At 45.4% G+C, this 21,551-nt stretch overlaps 2 protein-coding genes across 8 annotated transcripts in view; both read right to left on the bottom strand.

Moving 5' to 3' along the window:
* NFRKB (nuclear factor related to kappaB binding protein) overlaps nucleotides 1-12,096 on the bottom strand; it is a 31,344-nt gene extending 19,248 nt beyond the window's left edge. For 4 of the 6 annotated variants that reach the window (XM_070782938.1, XM_070782937.1, XM_070782936.1 and 1 more), the window contains exons 1-6: nucleotides 11,991-12,096; nucleotides 9,394-9,550; nucleotides 6,751-6,952; nucleotides 1,851-1,978; nucleotides 1,027-1,201; nucleotides 396-497 (exon numbers count right to left, since the gene is read on the bottom strand). In XM_070782938.1, coding sequence (XP_070639039.1) covers nucleotides 396-497; nucleotides 1,027-1,201; nucleotides 1,851-1,978; nucleotides 6,751-6,952; nucleotides 9,394-9,528 — 742 coding nt within the window. In that variant the 5' untranslated portion in view covers nucleotides 9,529-9,550; nucleotides 11,991-12,096. Of the gene's footprint in view, nucleotides 1-395; nucleotides 498-1,026; nucleotides 1,202-1,850; nucleotides 1,979-6,750; nucleotides 6,953-9,393; nucleotides 9,551-10,816; nucleotides 10,887-11,990 lie in introns of those variants that run through there. The other 2 variants (XM_070782935.1, XM_070782939.1) reach the window with 2 other exon arrangements.
* Nucleotides 12,097-13,129: 1,033 nt separating this feature from the next.
* PRDM10 (PR/SET domain 10) overlaps nucleotides 13,130-21,551 on the bottom strand; it is a 99,361-nt gene continuing 90,939 nt past the window's right edge. For both annotated transcript variants that reach the window (XM_019955165.2, XM_019955164.2), the window contains 2 exons: nucleotides 18,580-18,683; nucleotides 13,130-16,053 (listed from right to left, as the gene is read on the bottom strand). In XM_019955165.2, coding sequence (XP_019810724.1) covers nucleotides 15,856-16,053; nucleotides 18,580-18,683 — 302 coding nt within the window. In that variant the 3' untranslated portion in view covers nucleotides 13,130-15,855. The remainder of the gene's footprint in view (nucleotides 16,054-18,579; nucleotides 18,684-21,551) is intronic.

Genomic DNA, 21,551 nt, shown 5'->3' on the forward strand with positions numbered 1-21,551 from the left:
CTGCTCCTGAATTTCTTCACAGTCTTCTTTAATTCTTATTCAATTAAGAAAATTCTCAAAAAAAGAGAATATTCTCTAATTCCATGGATATGCCAAGAAACTGTTATGCTTCTGGTTACCTCTCTTGTTCTATTATTAAACTGTCCCTTAGTATTGTTATTTTAAGATTCTGCTTTCTTTAGGCCAAAATGCCAGCTGATCAACTCCTAAGGGAAATTTTCAAGTAAAGAATGCAAGCTGGCCTATTTGTAAAAAAGTAGAGCCAAACAAAAACTTCTCCAAACCTCCTAGGTCTAAGGAACACTGCTCTTTTTCTGGCAGAAGCAGCCAGTGCTGCTCCCCTCACCACACCCCCTCAACACCCCTCCATGCCCTGGCACCAGACCAGCACTCACCTGCGGTTTTCATGTCTGTGGTGGAGAGCGTGGGCACCACCCTCAGGGGCACAGCAGGGCTTGGGGAGCGTGCTGGGGAGCTTGGGAGCCATGAGCTGAGATCTTCAAAAGAAAAGTTTCCTTGTAAATCCAACATGGTCTTGGACCCCGGCAGGGGAGACTGGGCAAGTGGTCATTGGGGTTCAAGATGGCTAAGCCAACAATCGGGAAGCCAGGTTCCAGCACTCCCTCTGCACCCCTCCCAGCTGGACTGTAGCTCTGAGGTCATGTAAGCAGCTTTTCCAGGAGGACAGACATCCACAGTGGTGGGTCACTGTGGAGGCCAGGTCACTACGCCCCTCCTGTGGGGAAGCAGTCCTCTCGAGCAGCCGGCAGAACTAGAGAGCCTGCGGTAGGCCCGCGGGCACCCAAGCGCCAAGAGCGAAGTGGTCTGCAGTCACAGCCACCCAGCGGAAGCGTCTCAGGGCCCGAGGACCAGGGGCTCCGAGCTCCACCACTGGCCCAGACAGACCACAGGGCACAGGCATGGCGTCCTCATCGCAGGGGTGGGGAAATGGCACCCACTGGCTCCAGGCAGACAAACAGCAGCGGTGGAGATGGACGCAAGCCCCGGGGGCCCGAAAACACACACCCTCCTCGTCGGAGGACAGCGCCGTGTCCCCACACTCCTCCTTCACCTCCCGCAGGACCTTCAGGTAGCGCTGCTGGGTGCGCCACTCCCGCTCCTCAGGTGCCCGCGATGGCCAGGGCCGCTTCTGCCGGGACGGGAAGGCGGGGCCGCTCCGCCGGGCCATCTCCAGCAGGTCCTGCAGACAGGACAGACAGGACGGGGTCCTGGAAGCTTACCCTGGCTTGTCCCCCAGGTCCATGCTTCCTTCTCTTCTTCAACGAGCTCAATTCCCTCCCTCCAATCATAAAGAACGTGGATGAGTACGTTCAAATAAAAGGGGCTTGTATCGATTATGGTGGAAAATCCCTGATTGGAGAGCTACTCCACCAAGAATGAGTACTTATACCAGAGTACTATACTTATACCTAAGTATTTCCACACCGAAACTTACAGGTCCTCTGAGGGCCACACCTACCTGACCCCGAGGCCTCCCGAGGCTGGTCCAGACCTGGGGCCACTAAACCTGGCTCCCCTCAGGCAGCCAGACGTGAAACTGAGGGCAACCTGGTTCTCCTGCACGACCCACCATGGACCTGAAAGCCACCTCTCTGGGTAGGAAGCTACGACATTTCATCGAATCTAAGACGTCTCCTTTCTTCCCTCTGTCCTAACATCTCTGAAATGAGGACATGTCTGAAAATGCACCTTAAAAAGGAAGGGTGCACTTGGCCGTGCTGGGCGTAGACGGGCAGTTTCCTTCCTTGTGGCCTTTCCTTGCTGCCCCGCCCGCCCCTTCAGGTCACCAGGTGCGTGTCCGCACCGCTCCCGGGAGGGGGGTCACTTACGCTGCGTGAGGCCAGGATCTGCTTCAGCAGCCGGTGGAAGTACTGCTGCTGGGAGCTAAGGTAGCGCTTGTACTGCGACCGGAAGCACAGCTGCCGGTACTTGACCACCTCGGGGTTGAAGTGTCCATCTGCAGGAACAGGCACCGCCACGTCAGCCACCGTCCACGTGGGCTGGGGAGGGGACAGCTCTGCACTGACCAGGGGACGGTGTTGGGGGAGGTGAGCCTGCGGACGGGGGGCGGGGGGAGGGCGGAGAGAAGACACAGGAAGCACACACACAGGGACTCGACTCCCTGAGGCTGTGCAGGAACCAGCCTGGAACAACCGTCAAGAGCAAGAAGAGTCGCCCTAGAGGCGGCGACATAAAATGAGGCCTGATCAGAGCAACCGTGGGAAACGTCAGCTAATGAACGTGGGCCAGTTTCATGGGTGTGCACTGGACATATTGTTGCTCAACTTTTCTTATGTTTACAAAATTTCAAGATCGGGATTGATGTATACATACTACTACGTATAAGACAGATAAATAATGAGAACCTTCTGTGTAGTTTGGGGAACTCTATGGATTTGAAGCAGGAGAATAACACAACCAAGAGCAAAAGAGAAAGACGGTCACCACTGCAGTGGTCCAGGTGAGGGCCGACAGTGGCCTGATCCCACCTCATCTCCCCACAGCCAGGGCAGAGCCAGGGCCCCAGGAGGCCTGTAGACCCTGCTGTGCGGGCCCCATGCATGGCAGCCTCTTCTTCCACCAGCCTCCCTTCTGCTCCCTCCACCCCAGCCCCACTGGCCTCCACGCTATTTCCCAAGCACACCGTACTTTCTCCTTAAGAGTCCCCTCCACCCGCAGTGTTTCCTGTTAAGACCCAGTGTCTTCACAGCTTGCTCCTCAGATCTTCACGCAGCCTCTGTCCAAACGCACCTCATCAGAGAAGCCCTACCCAACCACCACCCGAGACAGCTCCTTCGTGTCACTCCCAGGCCCACTACCCTTCCTCAGTCTCTGCAGTGCGTAACACCAAGACACACTTGCTTATCTATCATCTTGTTTTCCCCTATTAGAATTAAGAACATGACTGCACCTCCAGAACCTTGAAGAAAGCCGTATGTCAGCTGATAAGTTAAGTAGTGGTTAAGTGACCGGCAGTAGAGCCTTGAGATGTAGTTCAAGGGACAAAGGTTAGACCTGCTGACAGCCTGGACGCTGGGGCAGGAAGAGGAGCGTGGTACCCAGATCACTCGACACGGGCAACTGGTGCCACTGCGGGAGCCGTGGTGAGAGAAGTCGTTTTGGAATATTAGATTTGAGCAGGGTGCTACAATGTGAACTTAAGTAGACAGATGGAACAGCTAATCTCAGAAAGCTAAAACACGGCATCAGGATGTCTGTTTTCATTCGAACCGCCTTTAATGACATTCCAATGTAATCAATAACAGCAAACACTTAGAACAGCACCTGGCACATAACTGTCATCATGTAAGGGCCGTGCATATATTAACTCACCTCATCTTCACAACCCCCCTTCCCTGCATAAAGAAGATACCACTACATTCTCAAATTACAGAAGAGCCTGAGGCGTGGAGAAATTATATAACTTGTCCAAGGTCACACAGCTAAAAGGGGAAACTGAGTCTGAAAACAGGCCATCCAGCTCCAGAGCTCAAGCTCTCAGCCACCACGCTGAATGCTGCCTGCTGTAGAGAAACAGGGAATTTGACTTTTAAGAAAAGAGGCAAGAGTTGAATGCTACTGACGCTGACGTACAAGAACTGGACGAAAGTTCTACTCCTTTACCTCTGTACTTCTCTGATGTGACCTTCTGTCAGTCTTTAGCTTCCCCCACTTTTGATAACCACGAGACAAATGCTCTATTAAAAGAGAATTCTGAGTACCTCAAACTAAAGAAAACACATCATTAAAATCAACTGTTTTTAGTATGCCTAATGTGGTCACTGGAATTTTTTACCTGAACATGTGGCTCATGTAGTATTTCTATCGACCGCGCTGAGCCAGAGAACAGTGGAAAAGGCAACTACAGCCCTGGGTGAGGTTGCTAAGAGGGCAAAAGAGCCTGGTAGGCGGTGGATTTTATTCCAAGTGAAGGCAATTGGCAAATATTCTGAAAACTGAAACTCTGAGATCCTCACGCTGGTGGCTGTGTGGACATGGTGTCTGAAGTAGCCCCAATAAAAGCTCCCAAAGAAGAGCTAGTAGATGGGAGCAGACAAGTAAGGAGGGAGAGTGGGCTTAATGGCAGGAGCAGAGGCAGGAACAGTGAGTCAATGAGGATTCAGCAGAGAGGGGTATGCTGGAAGGGTGTGTAAGGTTCAGGAGGAAGTCAGGAACTGGAGGGCCACGAGTAGTAAGCGGGGAGGCAAAAGTCTCACTTCAGACATCAGACATGACGGATGGGTTAAGAAGAGAACTGAAAATCATCTGCTGGTCTACAAATTGCATTTTCACTGAAAAGAAATATGGACCAGAGGAAAAAATGAGCACTGGAATAAGTAGCAAAATAGGAATATGGGCCACACAGTAGCATAATAGCATTAAAATTCATACTGACATTCAGAATTTAAATTCAATACAGTATTTTATGTATTTCTGAACTTGATCATTTCTGGTTATCTAAGAGAATGTTCTTGCTTTTCGGAGATGAATGCTGAAAAATTAGGATTTTTCAAGTGGTTCAGGGAAACTAAAAATAGTGGTAATAAGCACAAGAAAATAAATGGGGCAAAATGTTAATAGTTGGTGAACCTGGTGAGGAGTATGTGGGTGTCAATTACAGATTCTTGTCACTTTTCTGTAGGTTTGCAGTTTAAAATTTAGAAAGGTGTGACAGGTGCAGGGGACAGCCCCCAAGGACTGCAAGCTATGACGTCTTTCCAGAAGTTTGGAGAAAAGGGAAAATGACAGACGATGATGAAGGGGACAGACGGTTAAGGACTTTTTTAGTGTGAGATCCCTGATCCCATCTACAGACTGAAAAAGAACAGGTACAGCAAATACACACGGTGGAACAACTGCTAAGAAATGAGGTCCTGGAGGACGCAAAACACGAAAAGAGCAAGGGTGGGGGTCAGCCTTAAACGAAGAAAGGTCCTTCCTCTGAGACAAGCAGGTGAGGGGGCAACGACCACAGTGAGCTGGGGTGTGGCTACAAGTGGGAAGCTGAGTCCCTGACAGATGAGGCTTTCCTCGGAAACAGAAGACCAGGGAGCCTGACAAGCATCTGGGCTTAAGAAGAAAAAGGATTCTATTTAAAACATTACCAAGAAAACAAAACCAAAGGTCAGAGAACTGGCAGCAATGCCAACTCGGTCAAGACACACAACCACAATCACCATGGTGACGCGGCCATCCTCAGCAACACTGGACCTGAAACACGAGGCAGGACAGTGAGAACCACACAACTCCTACCTTGACATTCCTTGTCTGCATCCTCACCAGAACCATCACTCTGATTTGGAACGAAATGTGCCAACGTCACAGACAGTCCCTGACATGGCCTCAACCACCAACCAGGCCTACCAGCCTAACTCCCACCTGAGACCCTGGCTTCAGCCACATAAACCCTGTCCAACCAGAGCGGGAAATCCTCCTTAATAACCCACTGAAGAAGGGAACACTCATTTGAACCCCTAAGATAATGAGATAGGAAATGATAAGCTTTTTCTCTCCAATATTTCTGCAGCTGTCAAACTGTCCAATTTAACAAAACTCAAGAGGTGGTGTTTTTCAGGGGCTCCTGCCAAAGCAAAGTCACCCCAGAAAGTGGGAAGGGGAGAAGCACCTTCTGTTCCTCTCCATGGGACAGGGAGCAAAGCAAACAGGGACTTCAGAGTAACCCCAAACCCATTCTGGAATCCCCAGTGTAATTATGGATTCAGGAAAGGATTGGTGGGTGCTAAAACCACTGGGGAAAACAAAGGCTTTGTGAAAATAAGGTTATCACATGGTCCGTAAGTACAACCCTATAGACTGCATATTAATTAAATGAAAAAAGGTGCCCTTACAATCAGTAGGCCCGGCAGACACCACAGAACCAAGTGATCAAAAGCAAGACTGACCTCACATGCCCTCTGTGGGGGTGGGGTTGGGGGATGAAAATTTCCCATTTCCTTTCTCGGCAAAATGTTTAACCCAAATTTATATCATGAGGAAACAACATGGTAACTCCCCAGAAAGCAAGACATTTTACAATTCAAGTGTCCTGGGCTTGTCACAAATGTATTTTGAAAGACAAGGGAAAAAAGGTCCTAGATTCAGGGAGCTGAGAGACAGGAAATCCACACACCACACACAAACCATGAGCGCAACCTGGCTTAAAAGCTGACCATGAAGGACACTGAACCACTGGGAAAATCTGAACAAGGGCTACTATGCTATTTCCTGTTCACTGTGAAGTTTCTCGGGTGTGGTATTAACACTGTGACTATGTGGAAGGACGTCTTTGCTAAGAGATACACTATATGCTGAAGTGCCTGGTGGGAAAGTGTCAACTTTTCTGCAGAAAAAAAGTGTATGGGCATCACACACACATACACATGTGTGATAAACCAAACGGTAAACTGTCTTTAGTGAGTTGTGAAGACTAGTCATAAAGGGTGTCCTCAAGATGCTAATAACGTTTTGCTTCTTAATCTCAGTGGTGGCTACACAGCTGGGTTCATATAACAAATCAATGAGCAATACCTACTATGATTTATGCTTCCTATTAAGTGAAAATTTTTTATTAAAAAAAAGAACAGCCTAGGCAGCAAAGTGCTTCCTGAAATCACTCTGACTGAGGGGACAGTGTCTGCACATAAAAGCAAGAAACGTGAAAGGAGCGCGCACAGAACGGGGCGTGTTCCACCCCCATGCCTCTAAAGACAAGACTGGGGGGCTACACACCTCGGAAAAGCTTTTGGGCGATGTGCAGAGGGTTCCCAAAGCGGAAGTTCTCCCCACTGAACAGGGCGAGGATGAGCTGATTCTGCTGCTCCATGCTGTCTTCAGGAAAGAAGGGCAGAAACTGCTGGAGATGTTCACGCTGAGAGTCGCTCAGCACTTCCTGCCACGTTGACAGGCTGACTACATCAAAGAAGATCTCGGGCTGGGAGAATCAGAAAAAGCAGGAGGAAAGAAACGAGGAAAAAAAACAAAGTTTTTAAGTTTTCTGCGCGTAAGTGGTAAAATACACATAACGTGAAATCTACCATTCTGTCCATCTTAGGGTATACGGTTCAGTGGCATTAAGTACATTTACAATGTTGTGCAACCATCAACACCATCCAAGTTCTTATGTTTTTTAAACAAACTAAAATTCCACTGATCTTTACTCAATTCTGAAATCTTGAGAGATTTGTCAGGAATCCCCTGGCAGGCCAGTGGTTAAGACTTCATGCTTTCACTGCTGGGGCCCGGGTTCAACCCTTGCTTGGGAAACTAATATACCAAAAGCGGCACAGGACAGCAAAAAAAAACAACAAAACAAAACTTGAGAGACCAGTAAAGATTACATATAAATCACAATCTTATACCCAGCAGTAAATAATAATCCTCAGGAGAATGAGCTCAGCAGAGAGAATCTCATTTAGAAACCACTTCTGCCAACAGGGGATAGGATGGTGAACATCTCAGTTCAGCTCAAGACGAGGGGCAGAAAAAGCCCACGTGGGAGGTGAGAACTTGAAGAGCTGAGGGCATCTGCTGAGAACCCGAAGCAACAGGACCGGGTCTGTTCTCCACTTGGCAGTTACATACAGGAAACATCCATCCTAAGTGCTGTGAGCTAAGATGGACAAGTGTATATACCGTCTGGAGGGAGAACAATTAAACAAGCTATTGCAATGGAGTGGAAGTTTACCCGTGAGTACAGGGGAGAAGCACACCTCCCAGACTTATGGTCTCAGAGAACACCTTTCATACCAAGTGACGTCTAAGACGGCAAGGGATAAGAGGAAAATGTGCTGAGGCAGAAGGGTTAAAAACCCACAGACCAAAACCCAGAGTAATAAAAGAATAATTACTACAAAACAAAAGACAGCAGCAACCTTTAGGGGCAATAGGGAGGGAGAAGAGGAGAGTTAGCATTCAAGTGGGGGCTCCACAGGTGTTTATTACTGCTTAAACTCCATATATATGTGTGTGTGTGTATATGTGTGTGTACTTTATATATTCTTATGTGAGACACCTTCCACTTTTTAATTAAAAAAAAAAAGTTCAGGGGACTTTCCTGGTGGTCCATCGGCTAAGACTCTGCTCCGCCCTAAGAAAGACCTGGTTCAACCAAGTAAATAAACAAACAAACAGAAGTCCAGGCAACATCAAGAAGCTCAAGAAGAAAGAGGGCAAGGGAAGCAGCAGACAGTAAGACATGAGCAAGGGACCTAGGAACACGGTGAGTACTTGTCCCTTTACCCTAAACGACAAGGACAGACAAGGGAGACACTGAAGGGCGTCAGCAGGAGACGACCGAGACGTCAACCACCTGCAGGCGTCTCAGCAGGCAGGCAGCTCAGCAGCTCCCGCTCCCTAAGGTCCCCGCACAAACCCGCATCTGCACACCACGTTACTACTGGCATCTCAGCACCTGGCACAGAGCAGGTACTTAGGTAAAACAAGTACTTGCTGGTTGACTGGACGGCATACAGAGGTTTACTTGAAAGAGCATGCAAAGAAAACATGGCTGGGAAAGACATATACCAAGTTCAGTAGCTGTTATTTTGGGAAAGGAGGCAATACAGGCAAAATGGTGGCTTTAACTTTATCTACAGTTTTTAAACATATGATGAAAGAAAAATCTGAACCAAATATGACTAAATGAAAGTCTCCCCAAACCGAACGCATGGATGTTCACCATATGATACTCTATGCCTGTCCATATATTTGAACTCTGGCATGTTTCAGCAGACCTAGTGCCTTGCACATAATAAGCACTAAATAAATGGTAGCCGATGACGATTGCACAGCTCAACTGTGAAAAGTGGGCAAAAGCACACTATTAATACTATCTCAAGAAATGAACTATTAATTGACTAGAAAGCTGGTTACCTTATGGACAGATAATGTATGCATTCTGTATCATGATTCACAACTTGGGTAAACATCTAATATAAAAGATACACATAATTCTGTCCTTAAATATAAAACTTCTTGGGACTGCTCTGGCGATCCAGTGGTTAAGAAGACTCTGCTTCCACTGCTCAGTGGTGCAGGTTCAATTCCTGCTTAGGGAACTCAAGATCCCGCAGGCTGAGTGGCCAAATAATTAAAAAAAAAAAAAAACAACTAGCAAACTGTTGAAAATTGTCTTGTTAAAATATGGCTTACACCATATTATCGAGTGAACACGCTATTAAACATGGAGAATGCAGCTTATACTTTCTTCCTTAATCAGAATATTAAACCGATTTACACTTAAAACATCTCTCTGGTTGCAAGGTAGAAAATCACAAAGAAGGGAGCACAAAATCCTGAAAACTTGCAGAGTGTAGAAAAGACTGTAGAGAAGAACTCTTAGAAGGAAACAACGGTGTGGATGTCACTACTCACGTCCTCCAGAAGGTCCTCAGGCAGACTAACCCTGGTGCCCCCCAGGAGGCAGTCTTCCATGATCCGCGAGCCTTGGCCATCCCCACACGGGCCCAGTTCCAAGGGATCCGTCAGCATATGGTCCAAGGAATCCATTGTTTACATTCCACAGGTTAAGCTAGACAAATCCGTGCAGTCAGACCATGAGACACAAAGGCAGAAATCCCAGGGATCTGTTGACACTAATGTTCCTTCACAAAATATCCAACCCAGAAAATATTCAATCTCTAATTTCTTCTTTTACCTTATCCTTAAACCCTAACCACTGCTAAACAGCTCTTCTCCCTCCCTCTCACCACATCCTCATCAGAATTTCACATCTTATCCATCTTATCCAGTAGATCTCCCCCAATACTCAGAACACTTCTACAGCAACTCCCCAGTCAACAGAATTTCTTATACCTTCATTTTACACACAAGCAAAATGAGACTTACAGATTAAATGGTAACTAGATCAGAGTCCACCATTTAGACTTCCCTAAGGGACTAACACTTTCACTACTCTGGGGGCTTCCTTGGTGGCTCAGATGGTAAAGAATCTGCCTGCAATACAAGGTTTTGATACCTGGGTCAGGAAGATCCCCTGGAAAAGGGAATGGCTACCTACTCCAGTCTCTTGCTTAGAGAATTCCATGGACAGAAGAGCCTGGTGGGCTACAGTCCATGGGGTCACAAAGAGTCAGACATGACTGAGCAACCAACACTTGAAATCTCTCACACTAATATAGTTTACTTAATATTGTTTTTTAAAGCAACTCTTTGTTGTTCCTTCACATTGACTGAAAATCCAGAGACTAGTGAAGTTCAGAAAGTAACACTAAGTTACTTAATGACGGCCTATTAAGTGCCAGGTCTTTCATGTAACCGATTTAATTCTTATACGTGTGCAAGATAGGGTTATTACACCTGCACTACAGATACTAAAACCTAGGATCAGAATAGATAGGCAACTTGCCCAACCCCAGAGACAGGACTGAAATTCAGGTGTGCATGACTGCAAATCCATGTTCTTAACACTAAAAGTCAGTGGCCAATGCACTTCAGTTGGTCCAGCTGATACATATAACCACGTAAATATAATGCTATTTTTCTCCTTCCTGTAATAAGTGAACACTGTTGGCTACCTTTAGAAACATACATATGAAAATTTTTTCAGAGAGCATCTCATAAGGCTGATGGCTGGAATTAGGTGCAAAGCAGAGGCCATAGTTATTATAAACTGGTCCAAGGGGAGGCTGAACTCAACCACTCTACAAACATTTGCTAAATCCCTTCTCTGACTCTGATTCCTACCAAATGGAAAGGAATAAAAACACACCAAACTCCTAGTCTCATCTAAGCGACTCTGAGCACATCTTACCTAACCAGCTATCAATTTCCTTACCTATCTAAGATGAAGAGGAGCAGGACCTGGTCCTCTGGTCCTCTCTACAGTTATTTCCAATCCTGGAAGCCTGCAGTGAATCATTTCCAGATGGATGCATTTATATAACTTAATGCAGTCATGTAATGACTTCTCATTCTGAAAAACTCTCAAAGGATAAAGAGCAGGCCTGTAATATTACTGTTAAAACAAGCGCCTTTCCGCTAATTATTTCAAGTTATCTGGAAGAGATGTCAAATTTACATAATGATACAGTGGAAAGACTCCTGTTCAAAGCAGCTGCGTGGTCCCCAACGGACTATGTCCTATCACCCTTCAGTACACGATGAAGGACGGCATCTTGAACACTTCTGATGCCTAAACTACTGACACCGGTGAGAAAGCACATGGCATCTGCCTTTAACAAAACTTTTAGAAACAAAACAGAAAAAAGTAGATGCAACCTGATGCTCAGAATAAAGCCCTCTTACCAGAACTGGCACCGAAGAGGGCAACAGCTGCAGAGTTTTACCTGACTCTTAGGAGAACCACCTGTTTCTCAAACTGCTCACCAGTTTCTTCAATTACACTGAATGGATCGCTAAATGTAATCTATCCGAGTGGCAACCTATGCCCTGCAACTATTCTTTCCGTTCATTTCAGTTCGTATCCGACTCCTTGGGACCCCATGAATCGCAGCACGCCAGGCCTCCCTGTCCACTATTCTTTAGAGAATCTCAAAACACAAAAAAGCAGGCCGCTGACAAAGGGTCGGGACCCCGGAAGCCAAGGGTTTTTTAGGGTTTTTAACTCTTGCGGCGTCCTGCACCGCTTGACCAACCAGGAAGGCCTTTCTCCCCAGGGCCCTTCCTCTGCACCTGGGAGAACATTTCTTCCCGGCCCCTCCCCAACACAGAAGTTAAACCCCAGGATCTGGCCGCGGCAGCCGCCCCCTTCAAACTGCAAACCCCTCCGCAGCTCCCAGGCCCGGGTCCCGGGCCACCTCCGCGCCCACGGCCCCTCCCCCACACCGCGCTAACCCTAACCCCCACCCACCCAGGCCGCCCGGCTCCCACCGCGCCCGCTCCCCTGCCTCGAGCCCGAGGGACCAGCGACTCTCGGACACCCGGCCGCTCGCTTCCTCCCTCTGCTGCCCACACACTTTAACGCTTTCGCCACCCCCGCCCGCCCTCACCTGCGCCGCGGGAGCCGGTCTCGTAACCCGCCGCACCTCTCAGTCCGCGGGCTCCCGGACCGGACGCGCTCGCTCCCGCAAGGCGTCTCGGTGCGTGCACGCTCCGGGGTCGGGCGGCGGAAGGGGCGGGTCTGCGCGGGGCGGGGCCTGGAAGTGCCGGGGGCGTGGCGGTCAGGGCGGGGCCGGGGGTGCCGGGGCGGGGCTCGCAAGGCACACAGCCTACAGTGCCGAGAGCCCTCAGGGCTGGACTTTGGAGGGCTGCTGTCTGGCTCGTCGATCGCACCGGGCTTACAAGTGTCCGGAGGGCGAACCCGGTGTGGCCAGTCTTTACCTGGGCGCGAGCTGAAGCTCCGGAGCACTTGAGGGAGTGAAAGCAGTTTTATTAGCTAACGTTTGCAGAGCGCAATACCCTGCTCCTGGCACCTGAGCACTTTCCATCCAAGAATCTTTGTACCAGCCACGTGGTGCGCTGTTAGCTCCTATTTTGTGATTTCTCAAGTTTCATCGAGGAGAATGCTAATCAGAGCCTGTGCCGCTCCAACTAACCCCGGCGTGGCCCCAGTTCTCTCTCCCATCCCTGGATCCTCGACGTCCGGAAAGAAAGTACACACACATTTAAAATACATTTTAAATCAAACTGGATAGCCTTCTCTCTATTACTATACCTTCTCTCAACTATTCTCGATAGTTAAGAACCTAGGCCCCTTTCTTCTAACTCACTAGGTTTTATTTTGAACGGCTTCGAACTTCTTACTACACAGCTACTTCCAACCAGTTGTTCGGGGACCATCCTCTGTTCTCTGCATAGAAATATGTCAGACAAGCTGGCAGGCCAAACTAGTGTTCCTCCTGCTTGGAAAACAGTGGTTTCCAAACAAAGCCAATCTCTGTTCCCTTGTTGACTGCACGCCTGCCTCTAGTTCCCTTTAGATTGTTGGGAGGGGTCTGGAATTACACACCACCAAGTAAAAGAGCAGGGGAACAATGTTCCGTACTGTCATCCATAAATTCCCAGACCTTGTGTCTCTGACCACACCAGAGTAAACCAGAGTCAAAACAATGTAAGTTGTACTATTAAAAAAAAAAAAAAAGTAACTATCAGAAGCTCTTGTATTTTGTACACATACAAACAAGTAGGATGTTTATTAAAAAAAATATTTATTAATTTTTACACCTGCTGAGTAGCACAAGACTATTAACACTATAACTCACTGAATGTACATAAATGTTCACATTTAAATAACAGGGTAGGGTCAACATTTCCAACCTGTGGGTCAGCTTCAGCATCTCACGAAGTGCTTTTTAGCCCTACATGTCTTAAGAGTTTTTTGAAAGGACAATTCCAAATCAGAAAACAATTCAAGAAGACCAAAACAATAGATTTTTCCAGAATAACTGAAAGTTTACATGATGAAATGTCTGTTTATGTGGGCACAAATCAAACAGTAAAAATGTAAAATCTGTATGTAACCTACTCCAAAATTTCCACACTGCACTGAAGGCTACAGTGCCAGCGTGTCCTAGGAGAGATCACAGTATAAACAGTGGCTACAAAATTTTTTTTTCAAATTGGGTCTTAGATGGCTTATCATCTGCCATCTTCTCAAATCCAAGTCCTTTTCAAAATCCATTACCTTAAAATAAATGTGCTGAATACCTGATCTTAAAGCAAAGTTGTTTGGCTCAACTGCCACACCTGCATCTCTGGTTGATAATATACAAATTATCAATAGTTCTAGAGTCCTTACTTATTCCACATAAGGACAAGAAAAAAAAAAAAAAGGAAAAGAAAGAACTTAGATGGGAAAGAAACAGAAGTCCTTGCACAATATTTTTTCTCTTCTGTGTATTTTAAAACTTGAAATAGCTGGCATAAAATGAACATTCCATTCAATGATAGCTTTCCATCTTAGTCGACAAGTTATTCCTGAGGGGAGGAGGTACATTGATGGTTCAAATAAAAAAGGAAGCCAACAGGGCCAAAAAACTAAACTGGACCTTTGGGAAAGCCTGATACTCTTTATCTAGCAAATCTTTTGAGGCTGGACACTAGGGCATTTGTAACCATCACAGTGGAGGACTGTGGGACTCCGAATCTCTGCATTGTGACCCACAGTCTGTATTTTCTGTTGAAAACACCAGCATCACCTTTGTTACCAAAGAAACAGAGTCCATTTTCATTCTCCACACAACTACCTAAGAACTCTCAGGTTCTCTTAGTGCCTAAATGTTCAGGGCTAACTACATGAATGAGGTCTCAGGAATAAAGTGCAAAATCTACATATTAGTAAAGTTACTTCAATAGAATGGTTTACTTTTCAGAAAGGTATCTTTACCATAAAGAAGCTACTATGCTTCTTAATTTGTAGAGCCAGTTTTTACCCAGAAATGTAAATAAAATAAATTAGTTAACTTCATTTGAAACTGAAGGTCAGTCTTCCTGTTCTGGAATGATAAATTCTACCATTTCCATAATTATTCTAAAAATGTATGTCACAAAAAATACATACTGGTTTCTGCAATGTTTTCTGTGCACAACTGGAATGTACAGTAAAAAGAAGGGAAGTACCTTCCCCCGCTGAATTCATAGCTACTAAGACTCCCAAACAGGAACAATGATAAGAAAAACTATCATTGAGGCAGAATTTTCTCCCTCTCCCAACTAACAATGTAATATGAAGATTGGGTTTCTTCCAGATCCCTTATAATTGCCCTAACAGACATTATAAATGGTCCTACCTTTGAAAATTTTTCCCCAAGGTGTGAAGTTAGTTATCTTACCAAAAGGCCCAGATGAATTGCAATATATTTAAAGTGTTAAGAAAGAAGGAAGACCACCTTTCCATCCAACCTGAAAGAATGTTCATTTTAAGACAGTATTGGAAGGACTAAAATACACTGCGTGCTGTGAGTGAGGGTTGCAGGTACACCTGGGAAGAGCAGGGGTTGGCGCGTTTATCAACGAGTGGTAAACGGATCCTGAGAGGCAGGACGAGGTCTCAGTTCTTCTCACTCTCTGTATAGTTGCTTTAGCCATTTTCCTTGATACTGTCATCTCCAGTCTCTCCTTCATACAAGTTCAACCAGAGAATGGGAGGCCAAGCTTTAAGGTGGGAGTTTAAATTCTGCTGACATCAAGCAACCTTTCCTTGTACAGGGAGTCCATAGTTGCGGAGTAATAAAGTAAGATCTGTCAGAACACGAGGTTCTGACCTAATCTGCTAAGGACCAGGGTCTGTGCAAAGCACTACCAAGAGCCCAACAGCGCTTTTCCCCAAAATGGCAAGTTTTTTAAAAATCAGCAGTAAGAAAAATTTAGATGACAGTTTTTCCTTCAGACCATCATAAGGTTTCATCATTGTAATTTTCATATTCAGTGGGCTCCCTTTGTTAAATTACTGAAAATGCAAACTCACAAGAGGAAGCAGTTCTGACCTAATATGCGCCTACAAAACGCCCCTTGGCCTTTGGTGCCGTGGCTTGGGATCAAGAAGTCCAGTGGCCGTGGACTCGGCACATCCTTTCTCCACCTTTGGTACAATACAATACATCACTTAATATTTCCACAAAGGAAAAGTAAGGCTTATCCATGGGTTAAAAAAACCAGTTCAAGAGCAAGGCAAAGTTTTTCCGTCTTGAAATCTGCATAACCTCCATCCCATGGCGGGAACTCCTAGGATTTGAAGAGTCCACTTGGTAAAGATGATCTTGATAAAATAAGCCCTGGTGAGGATCAAAACTGTGATTTCCAAACTCTTAAGTGAATGATAAATCTTAAAAAGGAGCTGTAAGTGTCAGAAGCTTCCAGACATATGAATAAGAAAAGACATGATGTGACTGCTTGATTCTGGCTTGACGGTAGGAGTTAGGGTTTAGTGATGTGCACTTCACTGCTCCCATTCCCGTTGGTGGTGGTTGTGATGATGTACTGGGTGGGCTGCTGGCTGGTGGTCTGGGGGTCCAAGTCACTGTGTGCAGCTGGCTGAACCTGGACTCCTCCAGAGAGAGCAGACGCTTGCTTTTCCTCCAATTCTGATTGACTTTCTGATAACACATAATGACCCTAGAGCAGAAAGAAAAGGATCTTTAGAAATCTGAGGCCAGATGTCGGAGTGAGAGCCATGGAGGCGGGGGGGCAGGGCGGAGGAGAGAAGGAATACGCAAAGAAATGTTATAAGGGGAACCCAAATAGGCACCTATGGGGGGAGATGGTTTACCTGAGTCCTTTGGGGGGATGATTCAGCCACAGAAGTAGACTACAAAGATGACTTAAAGGAGGACCTTAGTTGTCCTACCAAATGATAGAGTGAGAAACATCAGGTACAGAAATTTGCATCATGATGGTAACCTACCTGGCAAAGGAAACGTGGTATATATTGTCCCTAAGAATTTAGAAATTCATAAAATAAGGTGACTGTATCAATTAATGTCTAAAGGTGAATACAAAATGGATCAAAGAAGAGATAGTTAAATTATCCTTAAAGAGGCAGAATGAACCCTCCCAAGTCAAGATCAATGGTTCCCAGAGTTCAGAATTTCAAAGACCCAGCAAAATTAAAGTAAGAATTAATGTTTCCAAATTTTAATTTGCCAAGTGAAATCATTTTTTAAACGCTGCTGGCAAATAAGAGACATTTTAACACTCAAAAGCACAGGAAGAACACAGTCTTAGAATAAAGTCCTGTGCATTAAATACATTTGACTTTATGAAGACATACACTGTCTTAATTTTTCCTCATTTTTCCCTCTGATGATAAAAAACATCTCCATGTCAGCTACCTTGACATTTTTAAAGAAAAGATGTGTCTGTCAGAAGGAAGATTGGTCAGCAATATAGACTGAGAGAGAAAAAAGTCACAGAGGAAAACTGATAGCAGCTTTTCCAAGGACTGTCCGGAGAGAAAGCCACAGCCAAATATGAATTTGATTTATCTGGAGCATATGTTCTGAGTCCATGCTCATCAAAGCAACTCTCTGATCAGCATTTAGTTTCCCAAATAGGTCTTTCTCTAGCTGGAGGGGTCTGGTTCTCGACCAAGGGTCCATGGACACCTAAGTGGTTCATAGGTGGGCTGCAGATAATCTACGACCAAAACTATACAGTAAATCTGTTTGTGTGTACACTGCTGTTGTTGTTGCTGTTGTTTAGTCATTCAGTCGTGTCTGACTCTTTGTGACGCCATAGACTGTAGCCCATGAGGCTCCTCTGTCCATGGGATTTCCCAGGCAAGAATACTGGAGTGGGTTGCCATTTCCTTCTCCAGGGGATCTTCCCAACCCAGGGATTGAACTCGAGTCTTCTGCATTGGTAGGCGGATTCTTTACCACTGAGCCACCAGAGAAGCCCCATGTATACTGTGGCAGGGCCTAAAAAGAGTCAGTAAGTCCTTGTGGGACTCACAAAAAGAGCAAAAATTTCACTCATCATGCCAGGGAGACCATTCCATTTTACATTAGTTACTGTTTCCATGACAAAAGTGTCACTCCAGATTTATACAACTCTCCTCAGTCTAGTTAACATGAACTCATGTGCTGAGAAACGGGTGAGCTCTTGGTGTGATTTGAAAAAAAAAAAAAGCCAGGTTTCTGAGGCCACTAAACTACCGTGTTACACACTGAGGCCTCTTGGGCAGTAATCAGTCTTCCCCTGGGCACATCTCAATATCCCAGGCTAGTTAAGAATATCTTTCTTAATTTAAATTTATACACTCTGTCTTCCAGAGGCAGGCCAGAAGAACCCAGTGAGGATAAAAACAAAGGTAGCAGGTGCAATACAACAAAATAATTTATGGCAGGGAATTCCCTGGCAGTCCAGTCGGTAGGACTCTGCTCTCACAACAGAGGGTATGGATTCCTGGTCAGGGAACTAGGAACCCACAAGCTGTACAGCATGACCAAAAAAAAAAAGAATTTCATAACACATTCATTATGTTATTCTCTCCCTACTTGAGGATCAACAATCATGAAGACTCATATACTTTCTAAGAAACACATAAAAAGATGATCAATTATCTACATGTATCTATATGTATGGGCTTCCCTGGTGGCTCAGTGGTAAAAGAATCTGCCTGCCAATGCAGGAGACGCAGGTTCCATCCCTGGGTCAGGAAGATCCCCTGGAGAAGGAAATGGCAACCACTCCAGTATGCTTGCCTGGAGAATCCCATGGACAGAAGAGCCAAGCAGGCTACAATCCATGGGGTCACAAAAGACTCACACATGACTTAGTGACTAAACAACAACACAAGAAATACATATATGGATCCAGAAGGTTCACTGTAGTTATTAATTGAATATATCTTTCTTGAGCATTTGCTATAGCCCAGCCTCCTGTGCAAGACATTAAGGATAATAAAGACTAGGACCCAGCTTTTGAGGAATTCGTTGCCTACTAGGAAAAGATGGTGAACCAATAATTAAAATAAGCTGTGCTATAATACAGTACCACAGATATTATGGGAAAACAGAAGACATACTTCTAACTCAGATATGAAGAGTTTGGAGGAAGAGTTTGGAGGAAGAGTTTGGGAGGAGGGCGGGGGTGGTACAGCATGGGAAACAGGAAAACCCTCCAAGCAGCACAGCTTACCGGAGTGACCGCCTTCACTTGGCCAGTGGTGACCGGAGTTGCCACACCACTGTCTGTAATCACAAACTGACCTGGGGGAAGTGTCATCATTTGAATCTCTGATGCTGAAAAACAGGAAAGAACCACAGTTCAGTAGTCTCAGATTTCAATACAAGTGGTAAAAACAAATATCTCACCAGTGACCACTTTCCCTACTGAGTCATTTTCCACCAGTTTGCTTGCTCCCAGAGTCTTATGTTGATGTGATTAGATAATACAAGGAGACAATTCATTATTTTGAAAACTGGTAAATTAAGGAGATGAGCCAAGTATTTAAAGCATCTATCCTGCCGTTCCTGTGCAAATTGTACCCCATAATAACCTGACAGTTAATGTAAAATTGTTTTCATTGTGGAAGTTTCCTAGCAATAAGTGTATAAAGGATGATAGAATCAATGGACTTCCCTAGTGGTCCAGTGGGTAAGACTCTGCTCTCCCAATTCAGGGGGCCTGGGTTCAATCCCTGGTCAGGGAACAAGGTCCCATATGACGCAACTAAAGGATCCCGCGTGCTGCAGCTAAGACCTGGTGCAGCCAAGTACATGAACGTTTATTAAAAAAGAAGAAGAGTGTGATAGCATCAGAACAGCACAACTCTGCAGTGTCTAATGAAATGGCAGGGTAAAGGAAACAGACAAGCGTCATGTGCCTCCTGATGGAGGTATACATCAACAGCTATGCAGTGTTTGGGGGGAAAAAAATAGAACCTGATCTGATCAAGCCTCTAGATTTAACTGCCCATCAATAGGAAATAAAAGAGACAGAGGAAAGCATCTTAAATGACAGACAATACAGGGATGTCAACAGCAAAATCCAAAAGGGAACACAAGTGACCCAGTTTCATCAACATGTTAACTGCAACTTGGGAGAAAGAAAAAGAACACATAAACTAAACGAAACTGAACAGACATGATCGATGGCAATGTACAGGCCCTTATTTGGAACCCAATTTGAAAAACCAACTGTTAAAACATTTATGAGACAGTCACAGAAATATGAACCCCGGACATTTGACAGTATTAACCAATTACTGTAATTTATTTTTAGGTGTGATAATGAGACTGGAGTTGTGTTTTTTTGTTTTCACTGCCTTGATTTTAGAGATAGATACTAACATTTATGAATGAAATGATATGGATTATATTATATAGTTGGAGGACTGGGAGAGAATGACAGTGGGTACATATCAAACAAGACCACCCAAGAGCTGGTAAGTGCTGAAGCTGGATAATTGGTACAGGGAAGTTCATTACTGTTCTGTTTGTGTGTGTGTGTGTGTGTGTGTGTGTGTGTGTGTGTGTGTGTGTGTATTTCTGTGTTTATATATATGGTTTTTGGGGGTTTTTCCCCCCGCATTGTGCACCTTGTGTGATCTTAGTTCCCCAACCAGGGATCAAGCTCACACCCTTCACAGTGAAAGCGCCAAGTCCGAACCACTGGACTTCCAGGGAATTCCCTATTTTTGTATATTTTAAACTTTTTTTTTCCAAATAAGAAATTTCAGATTGTTTCACCAGGTTAGAATGCTAGTTCTTACTATGACTACCATGACTGTCGGCATCATTCCACATTCTTCTCACCGGAATAAACTGAGTGTAAATGTCAGTCTATTTACCAGGATTACTGGGATTCATCATGAGGAGGAGACCTTTCCTGACACACACTAGGCCCAGCTCTCATTGTGACCACCAGTATTTAAGAGGACAGATTGTAAAGATAACTAAACTGTAGCGTTTGAGCCTGTCTCCACACCAAATCTACATAACACAGCCTAAGATCAATCACAGCAAGATGGTCCAAAAAACAAAATCAGTAGTAAGACAGAGACCAACACAGCCCCTGTTCTCCTAGTTCCTGCTATGGAGCTCTTAACTGTTACTATTCCTGTTTCTTCCATGTCCTCAGTGATAAAGGTCTCATACTTTTCAGCTGACACCCAAAGCTGTTGTCCCCACCAAGATTTCTACTTGTTCTGACCTTTGGCAGCCAATCCAACTGCTTCTGGTAACACTAACCTCAGGGTTTTGAAATCAGCTACTCATATATCTGTCTCCACCTGATGCGAAGAGCCGACTCACTGGAAAAGACCCTGATGCTGGGAAAGATTGAGGGTAGGAAGAGAAGGGGACGACAGAGGATGAGATGGTTGAATGGCATCACCGACTCAATGGACATGACTTTGAGCAAATTCCGGGAGTTGGTGATGGACAGGGAAGCCTGATATGCTGCAGTCCATGGGATCGCAAAGAGTCGGACACAACTGAGTGACTGAATAACAGTGAGATAACAGTTTCAGAGCCCAAGACTGTCTGGTGAGGAGGAGCAGCACAGTGTGCTGGTTTAGAGTGTAAACTCTGCGCCCAAGCTGCCTGGGCCCCAGTCCTCTGCTTAGTAGCTGTGTTCCTTGGATGAGTTACTCTGTGTCCAAACTGCCTTATCTATAAAATGCAAGTACTTATCTAGGAGGCTGCTACGGATAGTAGATGTGATATAGATTCAGTGTAGAATCCTTCCTGGCACACAGTAAGAGTTTAATGAAACTTGGTTAGCATGACTATTGTGTGGTGTTACGTGTATGAAAGTCAATATTCATCTTTTGTACACACAGAGTCTCGCACAGTGATTGATATTCACACATTCAATAAACATGGCTAGAAGAGACGAATCATGACCTCAAAGCCTAAATGCAGCTACTATACTACTTAAACCACCTGCCTACACTTGCTGCAGCAATATTCCTGACTTCTCAGAAAAATGTCATTTCGGGGTGGCCCTGACATCAGACGCTGCCTGAATCGTGAAACTCATCGAAGTACAAGCTCCACAGAACGTAGAAAATGGCTAATGAACCTTTAATCCAGAAAATCGATGATAAAGCCGATGAAATTCCGCCCTGTAGCTGCAGGTTCCCCACCTGCACCCTGGAGTGCCAG

The sequence above is a fragment of the Bos indicus genome, chromosome 29, assembly GCF_029378745.1.
Source record: "Bos indicus isolate NIAB-ARS_2022 breed Sahiwal x Tharparkar chromosome 29, NIAB-ARS_B.indTharparkar_mat_pri_1.0, whole genome shotgun sequence".
NCBI lineage: Eukaryota > Metazoa > Chordata > Mammalia > Artiodactyla > Bovidae > Bos > Bos indicus.